We start from the raw sequence: 14,380 nt of genomic DNA, 5'->3' as shown, positions 1-14,380 counted from the left end.
GCAAAAACACCCAATGCACGCACGTATACCTCCACATGCACGCATACATGCACATGCTGAATGGAGTGCCGCGCATTAGCCTACATTACTGCCATCCAGAAATGCCCCGGGCGGCCCTTCCCCAATGCCAGCAGTGTGAGGATTTTTGTGTCCGCGCAAAGCCGGGGGTGGGGTGGGGTGGATGAGCAAGCAACAGGCTTTGATCAGCAGGCAAACAGCCTGGCACGCCACCGAGGGAGTCAATCCAGGTGACGGCCCGCCTACTGGTGAGACGGACAGCCTCCTCCACCCTCCCACCACCGCCTGCCATCCCCCCCCCCCCTCCCATTCCCCTTCAGCCCATCCGTGTCAGGACAGGACGGAACGTTCTGGTAGGAGGCATGCTAAAGCAGCGCGTACGGGACTCGGCAAAACAGTGCTGTGTATACATTAACACATGGGCATGTGACAAAATAATCGCACACACACAACACACACACACACACAACACACACACACACACACACACACACACACACACACACACACACACACACACACACACAGCAATGCCCAAATAAACATTTCACTAGCTGAAATTGCATGGGCAAGCTGTGCCGTGCCATTGCAACTTCAATCATTCACTTTGTATGACATTGCTTTTATTTTCACTTTACTGCATTAATCATTCTCTCCCATTTTCTTTGGAATTTGTGAGTGTCAGTAGCTTTAATGCAACTGCAACATAAAACTAGAAATGTAATGCCAGAGGAATTACAATAGTGGATGGAAAGCTGCTAGCGTAATGTTGGTGGGGAGATTCCTGAAAAAAAAACATTGAATTACTTAATCTTCGAGTTCATACAAACCCTCGTACCAAAAAATCTTGTGTGTCAAGGCGTTCTTGAGATATAACACTCAAGGTGTTTTTGACCTTGACATTTGACCTTTCACCTCCAACATCAATTCACTTCATCTTTGAGTTCATACAAACACTCATACCAAATTTCAGGGATGTATGCCAAGGCATTCTTGAGATATCGCGCTCAGAGTATTCATGGACTTGACCTTTGACCTTTTACCTCCAACATCAACTCACTTCATCTTTTGAGTCCATACAAACACTTGTACCAAATTTGAAGCATATGCGTCAAGCCAATCTGGAGATATAATGCGCAAAGAATGAGATATGGCTGTGACTTTTATTTTGACACACGGGAAACACTTAAACAGGATGTGTAGTTTTAGAAGCTTAGACAGTTGGATTCACAGGTGACACCTGTGCCAGTGTTCTGATTAGCCCGTGAACTACTCTCGGGGCTTAACGAGTGCAGCTGGCTTTAGGCCATTCAAGTCTATGGGGGGAAAATTAACTTTTTAACATTTTTAATCCCCTATTTCTCAAAAAGTATAAACTTTTAAGATCTCTCTTGTCCAACTCCAGACCGACACAACGGTTATTTCAACATGTCTGTACATTAAGCGGTTAGAGTCGCATTCATTCTTGAAAAGGTAAATAAAAAGGTTATAAGAAGAAGAAGAAGAAGCCAGATTTCAAGATAGTGGATTCCATCCACTATAAATATGTATTTCATTGCCAAAGAGTAACATTTATATCATTTATTGTGTACTTATCTAACTGACATTCTACAAATTATTATCCAATCAACACTGACAAAAGCCTGGGGTCAAAACACTCAAAACATACCTTGGTGCTGAAAGCTTGAAAGCTACTTATTCATAGAAATGGTGCCACATAGTATACACAATGGATACACTAGGATACACAGTGTATCTAACTGCCAGACAAACAACAAAAGCTAACACTATAATATCTAACACTTTAAAGGAGAATTCCGGTGTGATATTGACCTAAAGTGTGTTGAAACATGATACCGAGTGTGAACGTATGTCTCATAGCCCATCTCGGCTTGTCCCCTGCACTCCAAAATCTGGCGCTAGTTAGCCGATGCTAACAATGGTGGTGCTCCGGCATCGGCCTAGCCATGCAAAAAAATCACTGTTTTACACCATAAAATAATTCCGTGGAAATGCATGGATTCCAGTTGCTGCTACTGGAAGAAACTGGAATCCATGCATTTCCACAGAATTATTTTTGGAATCTGATCCCTTATCATACCTGTTCATTCTTACTCGTCGCTTGACTTATCGTGACTAAATTCAAGATGGCTGCAAACGCTAAACTTCGTGAAGGACCTGTCTGTATAAATCGTCTTGTAAGTAAACTACCAGTGCTTTTTCAAAGTTCTCAATGTCTCGTTTTAAATGTCAGGGCCCTCGGAAGTCTACCAATGAAGTGTGGAGATACATTGAGCCTTGTAAATGGTGTAAAACAGTGATTTATTTGCATGGCTAGGCCGATGCCGGAGCACCACCATTGTTAGCATCGGCTAACTAGCGCCAGATTTTGGAGTGCAGGGGACAAGCCGAGATGGGCTATGAGACATACGTTCACACTCGGTATCATGTTTCAACACACTTTAGGTCAATATCACACCGGAATTCTCCTTTAAACGCAATCTCAACTGTCACTCTGGTTGAGTCAGCTACCGGATGAGGCGAGCAAGTGACAAAATGCCTATTGCATCAGTGACAACAGTAGTTGAAATTTGCAGAAATAGTGCACCCTTACAACAGGAATCCTAGACAGTGGCCTCCTAAGGTGTAGTTCCTCCACATGAGGAGAACTGCCAAAGTAAACCCCTATATTCAAGTGTTGTTTGTTTGTTAGTTTGTATCTGTTAGATATCATTATGTGGTCATTTAATCTACACCACAATCCCTTTAAAACTAGTTAGTATCAAAGTTATTTTATCTGTCCCTGTGTATATCTGCGTGTGACTACGTTATATGGTTTTGCAGTGTTTCTCTGTTTTGCACGGGTGCATCCCCTGTGTCAGTAGCTCTCTGGATTGCCAGATTGGTACTGATCATGGTCTGATTCAGTGTGGTCTATAGCCTAGAAATCTAGACGCGCCCCTAGCGGCAGCAAATTACATTTGCTGCCAGGGCTAGTCTAGCAACTCTCCGTTGGCTTGTGAGCTCCAGAAATCGAAACTCAATCGTGTATAGAGTCGTTAGGTGGGCTTAACATAATGATTGATGGCAGAGTTGCAACAGTTTGGCCTGAATTCCCTGCTACTTGAAAACCAATAAGATGGATGTTGCTGTTGGCGAACAGTGTGACACGAGTTAAGCTTTTATTAAGTTGGCAAACGTTTGAACTAGCCAACTAGCTCCGCTGGTGGGAAACACATGGGACTCATAGCGCTGCCGCTGTCCTATTGCGTGCAGAGGGAATTTGAAAGACAACTGATTATCCCGCCCCTCGGACTGAGCACTGCGAACGGTGAGTGCCCAGACCCTACATTTTAATGTGGGTCTGGCTCATCAGGCTATGTGGTCTACATAAAATAGTAGGACCCATACCATCTCCCGTCAACCTGCAAGGATACTTAAACCTTTTTTCTTTTACTTAAACTTTTCCTTGTCTAGTTAGAGCAGCTGGTGGATCTTTATGCAAAGGCATGCAGTCTCTGGCAAACCTACATAGTTCTATTTGAGGGCCACGCCGCAAGACTATATAAGACTAAACGTGTAAACTTCGACACGTGACACGGGGGTTGAGAGGGTGATGTGATGTGGCGTGGTTGAAATAGTGGCGTGCCAACAGGTGATAGTGATGCCTACTTAACAGACAAATCAGAGGCATTAGACATCACCATTGCAGGAATAACACCCACATGAGTTTAAGGGGTCTGATCGATTTGGCTGAGGGAATGTAGCAATCTCTCTCTAGCAGCCTATACTGTATAGTGTAGTAGTGCAGTGTAGTGTAGTGTAGTGTAGTGTAGTAGTATAGAGTACACTCCATCCTCTAGTACTACAGTAGTATTGACAGATGCAGTGGTAATTCCTAGCTAAGGTTTTCTCTACACTGTATCTTATATGCTATTCTATTGCTGTAAGTAACTTTTGGATAAAACCGTCTGCCAAATGAATGAATAAATGTAAATGTATAGCAAAGCTAGCCTAGCTAGTGACCACCATCACACATGGACACATGCAGATGCAGACCTAACTATTAGAGATGCGCGGATGGGCTATTATTTCAACCGTAACCGCATAGCAAAACTTATCATCCATCCGCCATCCATCCGCACCAACGTTTTTTGACCAAATTTCAAAACCGCACCCGCCCGCCATCCGCTGGTTGTTTTAATGTATATGGGTGATGCGTTTGATTGGTTCAACCGCCACCCGCCCGAATTTAATTAAAATATTATATTTCTTCACGTCATCCGCCCGATCCGCGGTTTAACCGCGAAGTCTGCGGCTGTAACCGCGAACCGCCCATCTCTATGGATGAATACGGAATATTAGCCACTAATATAAACTGACTACACAGTCTAATGAATGTATTTTCTATAGAGTTCCGTGGGATATTTTGTTGATTGGTGCACATGATGTAGAATTATCCTCATGGACTGAATCTTGCCTCGCCACCTCTCTTGCTTTGCACATAGCTGCACACACCTGCCATCTCTCACACACACTATACATATCCTGCACTATTTCTAGCACAAACATGTTTCTTATGTTTATGCATTTAACTGATGCTTTTATCCTAAGCGACTTACAGATACCATTTGCATCTCCCTGGAGCAACTCAGGATTAAGTGCCTTGCTCAAGGGCACAACGGTTGCAGTTGGGAATTTAACCTGTCACTTTTGTAGCTACAGCATGCTAGCCGAGCTTCTCAACCACTACGCTTCCACCGCCCACATACCTTAACTTCTGTGTCTCTCGCTCACACACACACACACACACACACACACACACACACACACACACACACACACACACACACACACACACACACACACACACACACACACACACACACACACACACACACACACACACACACACTCACCCGCCCTCGCTCTCTGCCTCCTCTGAGCTTTGTCCCTCATGCCTGGCAGCCTCCGCTATCCGCCTCCTCCGGGTGGGTGTGGCTCTGCGTGACTCCGCCCCCCGCCGTGAGCCGCCCTGCAGCTCGTCTCGGACATGGTCCTGCAGGAGTGGCAGCGCCGTCTTCAGAGCACGCACCTGCAACGGGAGAAGACCACTTAAAACGTCCTCCTTCTCAACCATCAGGTGGCGCTCCATCTATCTAACACTAGTGTCCGAAACCAAATATTTATGAGTTTGAGCCCCAGACTTCCAATTCGGAGGTCATGGAGGGCACTGCTTGTCCAACACTGGTGTCCTGACTCGGTGTTGAGGTGGAGATGAGGCTAATAAGACGGGTGAGTGAATGAGCTACATGGGCATTCATTTAATTCACCAGTCCACCACCATCACCAGTGACACATGATTAGCCACAAAGTTCATGTTACATTTCACAATCAGACAATTCAAACCTGGATGAGGACAAATTAAACATAAACATCTGTTGCCATTTTCTGGAAGAGGGTTTAGGGAGGCAAATGGTCGTCATCATGTGACTATGCTGTAATATGCTGCAGTAAATACCAAATCCCAATGTATATCCACACACAACCACACACACACATACCTCATCCTTCAGCTCTGACACACACTGGATCAGAGCTCCGAGACGGTCCAGAACTTCCCTCTGCCCGGCCAGAGCCACGCTCATGCCGGCTCCCACATGCCGGTCATTGCTGTTCAGGTACAGCTCCTGGGCGACCATTCGGCCACCGGCACTGGCCCTGCGACTCTGGTACCACACCACAGCCAGGGTCAGGCCTGCTGCCCCTGCCAGGACCCCCAGCACCAGCCCTCTGCTGTCGGACTGAGACATCCCCAAAACCTGGGGCAGAAGAAATGGTGTAGTAGACAAATTTGAGCATCACCATTACTTTTCATGTCATGATATTTGTCAGTCAAAGCACCAGTCTAAGGGTCTGATACAGTAGATTTGCATATCACCCTTGAGTATCTTCATTCATTCAAATGTATGCATTGCACTACCTTGCAATGCATACATTTGAATGAATAAAGAGATTCGCAAGGGTGATAGCAAATCTGACAATTGCTGTACTCTACTGTTTCTAAACAGAAATCCTTTACTTTTTAAATAATTTTCTTCAAGTTACAATTTCACTGAAAAGTTCAACTGACAACCCAATTAAATTATGTTGAAGTCTGTTTGGGTCAAGAGAACTTCAAGACAACTGAACGACAGAATGACCTTACCCTGCCGTTTATCCATGCATGCTCAGAGATGATATACATGGCCTCAACTACTTTGACTGGAAGGCTAGTTAGGTAGAACTAGGCTATCGAAAGTGTACAACAAGTAGCCTAATATGTCAATATGTCCATCACGGCGACGATCACAGCTACTGAAGAGAAAGTCGGCACTGTAAGTAACGTCGTTACTTAGCTAGTTCACTTGGGTAAACATAGCTGGATTAACTTGCTATACTTGCCGTGTCCTCTCAATCTCTCCAGGGTGTGACAAACACTGCTTAATGGGATTAGCTGCTACTCAAACTAACCAGACAGGTAGGTAGTAGGCCTAGTACCGTAGTATCGGGGTGACTTATCCGTCGCCGCGTGTTGCAGATGGCTTTTAATTCAGTGTAGCTGCTAAATGGAAATTAAGCATGACTTTACGTCAATGTAGTATTTTACAGTTTTAATTCATAATTAAAGCGGGTTTAATGTTAACCTTAACGTTACACCTTCTCGAACACACACATGACATAGGCTACATGAAGGTGAGTAGTTCCCAACGTGACAAACTCTCAGGTAATGTTGTCACATCTATTTTTTGGTGTGGCTAAGGCATCTACTATCCAAACAATTTTAAACTAGCATACTATTTGATTAAACAAGTAGAAGAAAAGCCTTACTGCGTGTAAAAGCGCAGTCCTTAGAGGGAAACACTCAGGCGGTGTTTGACAGCTCGCGTGCTACACTAAAAACATTCCGTTAGTAAAGCACGTGCTATGTAAAAATGGTTCCTAGACCACTCTAATATCATCACTTTCTGTGATGTTGATGAAGTGATTCCGCATATCACTGTTTGAGTGCTCCATTTCAACAGAAAGCCTTTTATTACACGACAAAACGCTTTACTGATGACATTAACTTAACTGTAACTATGAGAAAATATGTAAGCGTTAGTATGATATTCTTACCAATAAATTGCAAGTTGCCTGGGTTAAGCTGGAACACCAACCACTAAGCAAAGAGGCAAAGTTCATCGTTATCATTCATTAACCATATGCTTCTCTTAAACAGCAAAACAGTGAGTGAAATACCTCTGTGACAGGTCTTCTACTAATCCTTTGATGTGAGATCAGCATTGCCATATATTTACAATGAGTAAAAATATTATGTCTTTTTGACATTGATGAAGGCTATAGGCTAGGCCTAGGCCTAAATTGCAAAATATATAGGACTGTAAGCATCAAACTAAAGCTCTTTATATGGGATTCGTTTTACATAAGGAAGTGGAGTAAGTTTTACAAGGAAGTTTGTCTAATTTCATCACAGGATGTCTGTGGCCACACACACACACATACTGGTAAAAGCAGTTATTCCACCAGTTTCTTAGAAGGAAGGCTAAAATAAACAGAATATTTACTGACACGCAGGAGCATGCAGAAAAAGTGTCTTAAACTCACTAATCCTGGGACAAATCCCAGAGAAAGCCAACTTCCATATAGGATCAAACTAGTTCAAATATGTCTCAGTGTTTGATGGAACTGCAACACAAACTGTGTTAAAATAGACCAAAAAAGTAAATCAACTTACACAAATTGGAACTGAAAATGTACTCCTCACTCCTGACTGTCCCCTTGTCATTGCACTGGCTAAGGCACTGCAGAGGAGTGCATAAATAAGTATAATCTGATCAACCTTGAACTATGCTGTCAGTCCACACTTCACGGTCTTTCCTTTCCCAAACACAACAGGACATCTATGGTGTTCATACTTATTTGCTGATGAAAAGTAAATAAAACAAATGCGTATTTTTCTGGTTCTGAAAAGATTTAATAAGTTCAAAGAGTTTACTTTGGATGTCAAAGGAGACATGCTGATTTTGGTGGACTGGTTCAGCAGGTGTGTAGAAAAAATATGCAAATATTCAAATGACAAAAAAATATACAAAAAGCGTACAAATATGCAAATTATTTTTAGTGCATGTGTTTTCTTTTTGTGCTTTTTATTGATTCCATTTTCAACAACGACAAAACACAGCAATACTTTGGGAATGCACTTTCAAAGCAAAATTATGTTCAGTCTATATGTACTACACAAACTGTCGTACAAGAGCCTTGGAATTCAGGATTTTCTGAGCAGAACAGCTTGGACAGCTAAAACTCATTTGTTCAAAGTAACTTATTAGTAACTTAATATATATTTGTTAATTGTTGACGGTCACAAAGTCAAGCCAGGTTTTCAAATAGGATGCAAGTCAACAGGGATGTTATGACTGGTCAAGTTACTGGAAAGGCCATATGCAAGAAAATTGAAAGAAAAACTGAAATGAACTGAAGGCCATTATTTTTCATATTATGAGAAAATGGATGGATGTGCATGTGGTTTGAATTAATTTTGATATGCTAAGCCTATTTCTTTCAGCTTTATCAACAAGTTTTTTTCTTTCACACTAGCTCTCAAAGGCAGCTTGAACAGACATGCCTCTCTGTGTGGGAGGCTTACTCTATTGACTCCAATAGACCCAACCCCTGTGACCATTTTGATTTCATACATGATAAGAGACTTATCCTGTTAAGCTTGATGTAATTCTTTAACAGTCCATAAAACCAGATACTACATGGGTATCTGTCATGCCTAACTGAAAGAAAGCTGATTAAGCACTGGCTATATGAATCAATACATTTCACAATTCAAATGAAAAAATTAATACTGATACAGGGATGGGTATATTGTTTTACCTGTACCTTGTTAAAATGGACATCACCTACGATTTCAACATTGGAAGTTGTTTAATCTTTGCATTCAGGTTCTCAGCGGATATTAAATTGTCTGTCTTACTGAATTCAACAGTAACATTAACAGGCGTACATCTCGTCAAACAGGATGCTACCAAGTCTGAGTTTTGTTAAGCTCTGTAACACTTAGTAAATAACCTTGGTTGCTCCAGCTCTTTAAGGGGATTAATAGATGAATTAATAAATAGGGGACTGAACAGAGTTTAAAGGACTCATCAAAATATCAACATTGCCCTTGATCTAGACGTGGTTAAGTAGCCCTGTGACTTCTAAAATCCCAAAAGGCTCTGATTTTTCTCAGCTACCATATTCATTTTGTCACGTCTTCAGACATCTTATCACAAAGAACAATCTATTCAGTGCCCACGCCACCCTATTTCAAGCCTACACACTGAAACACCATGCCATATGTTTAAGAAATGTCATTCAGAAGGTGTGAAATTACCCTGAACACTGTTTTAAATCATACTTTCGATTTCCTTATAGCAGAGCAACTTTTTTTTTCTTTTATCAAAGGGGAAAAGGGAGAATAGATGGTGGGGGAAACCAGAAACCGTGGTGGATGCGGGGGAGTTCCCACGGGCAGTGGGCTGATGGCTACGTGCCGTTTTCTCAGTGCCCTCCTCTCCTGGAGTACCGCGCATTGTTCCCGGCCCACAGCCTGCATGCTCCCAGCCGCAGGAACACCCACAACAGGCCGCCAGCCTTGGGCTCAACCTCTCCCACCCCTCTGTGCTGGGGAAGATCAGTCTGATAACAGCCATGCATCCAGCCATGGCCTCACTTTTTGTTTGGTCAAAGCCTTCAGATTGGAGGCCATCTCTCTTAAAGCAAATGTGCGGCTCCAGCATAGACTTCTCTGCTTAAAGTGTGTTGAGGGGCAGGGTTGTGGGGGAGGTGGGCGAGGAAGTACTGCATGAGTTTAATTCACTTCATTCTCAGAAGCATGCACTGTAACAGTTGTCAGGTTACACAAAAGCCTGAAAGTGTAGCCTAACTCTCAATCTGTGACCACAGGACAAATGGGTTTCAATGGGTTACAGAATAACAGACACCTGTTTCACACTTATAAAACAATTACAGGGAGAAATAAACAGCAAACTGATAGGCTAGTTCCAGCCTACAGTATGACAAATATTCCATTAATGCTGCCACATACTGTAAGCTAAGCCTATGAGAGATACTAGAACAGACTGTTACTGCAATTCCTCAATAAGCATGCTAAGATGACAGGTCATTGACAGGTCAAGGTGGTGCAGATATTTTCTCTATTTGTCCATCCTCTCTCCCTCCCTTCCATCCTTCCTCCTATCCTAGCCCCTCCTTCTAATTCATTTTGTGAAGAAAACGAGGAAGGAATGATAGGAGGATGGAGGAATTAAGGAGAGGCAGATATGAGAAATGAGATGTAATGCTCACACACGCATCACAAGAAACGTCAATTAGCCTACTGATGATGCGACGTACGCATCACCTCTTCGGTTAGAACAAACACACCATTTTCCACGCAAATTGCAGAGAATATCAACTTATACCACCAAAGCTTAAAAATATACATTATTTCAAATACACAAATGGCGCACTTACGTTGTTTACATGTACATCGGTGATGTGTCTGGAGTCGCTGCTACTTGCCTCATGAGTTGTAGTTGCGCCAAGTTGATGGAGGTCATGGCCGCGGTTCACCCTTGCAGACAATGACACCAAAGATGTCTAAGATACTAACTCGATTCTAGAGCGCTCCATATCTTCATGTAACCACGAGTAACCATTTCTGAACTGCTGTCACAATAGCCTGTGGAATATTTGGCGAAAATCAAAAGGCTGTGCCCTGCCCTGCGAAAGGAAGTTTATGGAAGTGTAGGCCTACTGTTGTATTGGTCTAGGCTATAGGTAGGCCTAGCTTGCTGGAAAAATCCGTAGCCTAAATAAAGAGTTTTAGACCATGCCTTAGCGAGCTACTACGTGACTCATAATCATACAGCATATCATTTCGAGCAAAAAATCAGAACAGATAAAAGGAAAAAAAGGCAAAGTTACAGTGTACATAATATTTTAGGAACTCCCATGAGCCTTTCAAGCTGACACATTTCGAACATTTGCTGCCTAACGATAATTTAACATGCTTCTATTTTAATCTCGCACAAGAAGCTGACTAATTTACCATTTCCATTGAGTAAATACAACTTTCAAGATGAGAAAACCAAGTGCTATGTAGCGCTGTGGTATCGGGGATGTCAAGCATGGGCGTAGATTTAGGGTGGGACGCTAAGGACTAGTCCTAATCAATATTTTAAGATGACAAAATTGTCCCCACCAATATTTTAGCGAACTTATTTGTGCTGCTGATCATTCCGACAGCCAGCACAACAGTACAAGAAACGTCGTCACATGATTTGCTGAAAAACAGAGGGGGTGGGGGAAGGGTTATCTGACATGCACGCTACAGTAGGCCTACACGCACGGAGAGTGTCAAAGCAGTAAGCACAGGCTACTGTACTTGTTTGCACCGGCAGTCAAGCGAGCGGGTGTGTCAAAGACAACGGTAAGTTAGGGCTGTCTGCCAATAGCCTATCCAAAAAAGGCCAGAGTAAAACATTGTGATATTCCCTTTGCCCTTCACCATGTACATGTTTGCCCATTTTTGTGGTTTGTAGATCAGCTTTGCCACCCCTAAATACGAAGCTTAATTCATTGCAGTCTAGGCAAAATAATTAGCCATACAAACTGGCAACTGGTGACCAGGCTTTCAAATGCGGATTTTACTGTGTAAAATAGCATTAGCTGTTAGGATATTACCCAGGATATTGTCACAGCTAAGCTAGCTTCTGTAATCTTTCAACCAAAGTTAGGAGTCATGTTGAATAAGGGTGTGCCGCACGGACCTACATAGGCTATAAGTCACCATCACTGATGTCAATGTAGCCTATATTTCTACTGCATGCTTCCTAGTGACAAAAATATAAAGGAAAGAAAAATCATGAGACGAGAGTTATTTTTTCTTGATATAAGACTGACAACACATGGCCTATTAGGCTACCTAAGACAAATATTATCATACATTCTCAGATCACAGACTGTCCTGAAAAAAAGAAGATAGGCATTACAATGACCAAGATAACTAACTAATTAACTATCTGAACAACAAGGCCACTAGGATATAATTTTATGGAGTGCTGAAATGTAGCCAATACTATTTTGGACCTTTAACTGTGAAACTAAAGAAAATATGCTTTGTGGTTGGGCAATATCATAACTTACTGCAATATTATAATTATTCCACCTGTATGTGCATGGTTAAAATTCTGAAGTGCAAGTTTAGGCTACAGCACAAATATTTCCATCCATAGATAATGAAGTCTAACCTCTGAATTTCTTTTCAAAGTGCACCAGATTGATGCATTTAAACGTTAAAATATACCAAATTTTCTTACGGGGGAGCATGCCCCCGAACCCCCCTAGGAGGATTGTGGACTAGTGCAGCTCTAGTGACGCCCGGGACATTGTCCCCGTTTTAAGTTGACAAAGATTAAAATATTACATGTTTTACGCTTCTCAACTGAAAATGTCCCCGGATTTTGTCTCAGAAATCTGGTCACCTTATGTTAGGCTAATTGGGCTACCAATCTCGCAGTCGCAATAAACAATGGATCCGATACATTTTCCTGTTCCTATATTCTGTTTATGTAGGCCAATGTATAATTTGTGAATGTAGCCTGCACAATGCAAAGATATAAAAGATAAACTGGTGCATTTCCATACTCAGAAATGAACATTGTAAGACACTTATCTCTTCTATGATCTCACCCCAGAAAGATTTTCTTTGACTTGTTAGTTTGTTTAACATTTATTTTATCTAATGACATAGCAAACATGCTGAATTGAATCCACATATCCTTGCACTTGCGAAACTATTTTTCAGCATTCACGTTCCTCTTAAAGTGACTCAATTAGATTTACACACCAAATGTGATGATATAGACAAGTGTAGCCTAATAATTTAAATATCAATATGATGTAATCAAATTACTAAATATGTTTAGCTATTAGTAATCATGTAGATCATAAAATACTATAAATAATTATCAATATAAATGTATAGTTTATATGAATTCCAAAATATGAAAAAGAAACCTAAGACAACCATCACTTTCTATGTGTGGAGGGTCAATCAAATTTTATGATTGCCACTGATGTGAATGATCTCACAAATCACACAAACCAAATCAAATTTTAAAAAATCGCAATAGTATCGAAATCGAGATTCTTCACTTGCTATTGGTTGAAACAATAATGTTGGTATCGTGACAACAGGAGTTGTGGATGTGTCCCTACCAAAGCTGAGACCAAACCTACGCCCTTGATGTCAAGGGCTAATCTAGGCCTATTTAGATTTTATCTCGGGGGTCCCCTTCTGGTTGAGAAGCGCAACAAACTAAATATGCATTTATATGCAAATATCCTTTGCAACAAAGTATGAACATAATTTCCGAAGACTAGAAAGTTGCTAGGGTTGCTAGGTCGGTAATAGCCTACAGAGGGCCACTCAGACAATGGTATAAGTGTCGTTTGTCATGTTATGAGGGTAGGCTATGTGCTATCAAAAATATTTTGGAAATGTTGGGCCCTATGGTGCACCCGGTGCAAGGTGGCGTAAAGCGTGACGGAAGGCTTATTCTTATCTTACGCTCAATAAAGTAAGGATTTAGCGCCCAGGGATGTAGCAATTAATGACATAAGGTGTGATCTGGCGCATGATCCAAAAATCGCTATCTCTAAAAATCATTACACCACTGACCAAGAACAACCTCTGTTTCATCATTGACTATGACACCACGTTGAAGTTAGTTTCACTTTGCCTATGAGTTCAAATAATAGGCGAGTGCAGATACATATACATTAGGTCAGTGGTTCTTAAGTGGTCTGGCTTTGGGACCCACAATTTCCCATGTTCATAAAGTCGCGACCCAGATATATATATTTTAGCGTTCAAACCAATGGATTTGGTGAGCTACATGGTAAGACAAGCGAAGTGCCTGTAGGCCTACTTGTTTGGAACATGCAGATGTTTGGCATTAGCCTACATTTGTGAAGTCTTCAACTCTTGATGTCACCTTTCAAAGTACTCGACAGGTATGACTTTGACAGGGATGCCTTGTTTCCATGTGGCATTTTAGTTTTGATGGTTTCATGCTCTCATGTGCCAGCCATCTACTGCACACCACACAATGGGGTTTCTGTCCTATTTTGTCCTCAGTTTAAGTGAATCCATATCAGAGCCTACTGTAGGGTACTTCAAATATTCAGAGTAGCAGCCTACTTGCCTTTACCACTAAAATGATGTCTAACATGACTTGTCACATAAACATTGTCTATATCC

General features: G+C 41.9%; 1 protein-coding gene across 6 annotated transcripts in view; it reads right to left on the bottom strand.

Moving 5' to 3' along the window:
• rmdn2 (regulator of microtubule dynamics 2) overlaps positions 1-7,853 on the bottom strand; it is a 41,609-nt gene extending 33,756 nt beyond the window's left edge. The window contains exons 1-4 of one of the 6 annotated variants that reach the window (XM_076286023.1): positions 7,796-7,853; positions 7,177-7,219; positions 5,583-5,840; positions 4,938-5,113 (exon numbers count right to left, since the gene is read on the bottom strand). In XM_076286023.1, coding sequence (XP_076142138.1) covers positions 4,938-5,113; positions 5,583-5,831 — 425 coding nt within the window. In that variant the 5' untranslated portion in view covers positions 5,832-5,840; positions 7,177-7,219; positions 7,796-7,853. Of the gene's footprint in view, positions 1-4,937; positions 5,114-5,582; positions 5,841-6,226; positions 6,425-6,888; positions 6,941-7,176; positions 7,220-7,299; positions 7,453-7,795 lie in introns of those variants that run through there. The other 5 variants (XM_076286024.1, XM_076286020.1, XM_076286019.1 and 2 more) reach the window with 5 other exon arrangements.
• Positions 7,854-14,380: the final 6,527 nt, after the last annotated feature.

Source organism: Alosa pseudoharengus, unplaced genomic scaffold, assembly GCF_046254945.1.
Source record: "Alosa pseudoharengus isolate Yale_2024_CS ecotype anadromous, Long Island Sound unplaced genomic scaffold, YU_APseudo_1.1 YU_APseudo_1.1_scf_15, whole genome shotgun sequence".
NCBI classification, from domain to species: Eukaryota; Metazoa; Chordata; class Actinopteri; order Clupeiformes; family Clupeidae; genus Alosa; species Alosa pseudoharengus.
The sequence above is the reverse complement of the archived record's forward strand: the minus strand, read 5'-3'. Positions and strand labels throughout refer to the sequence as shown.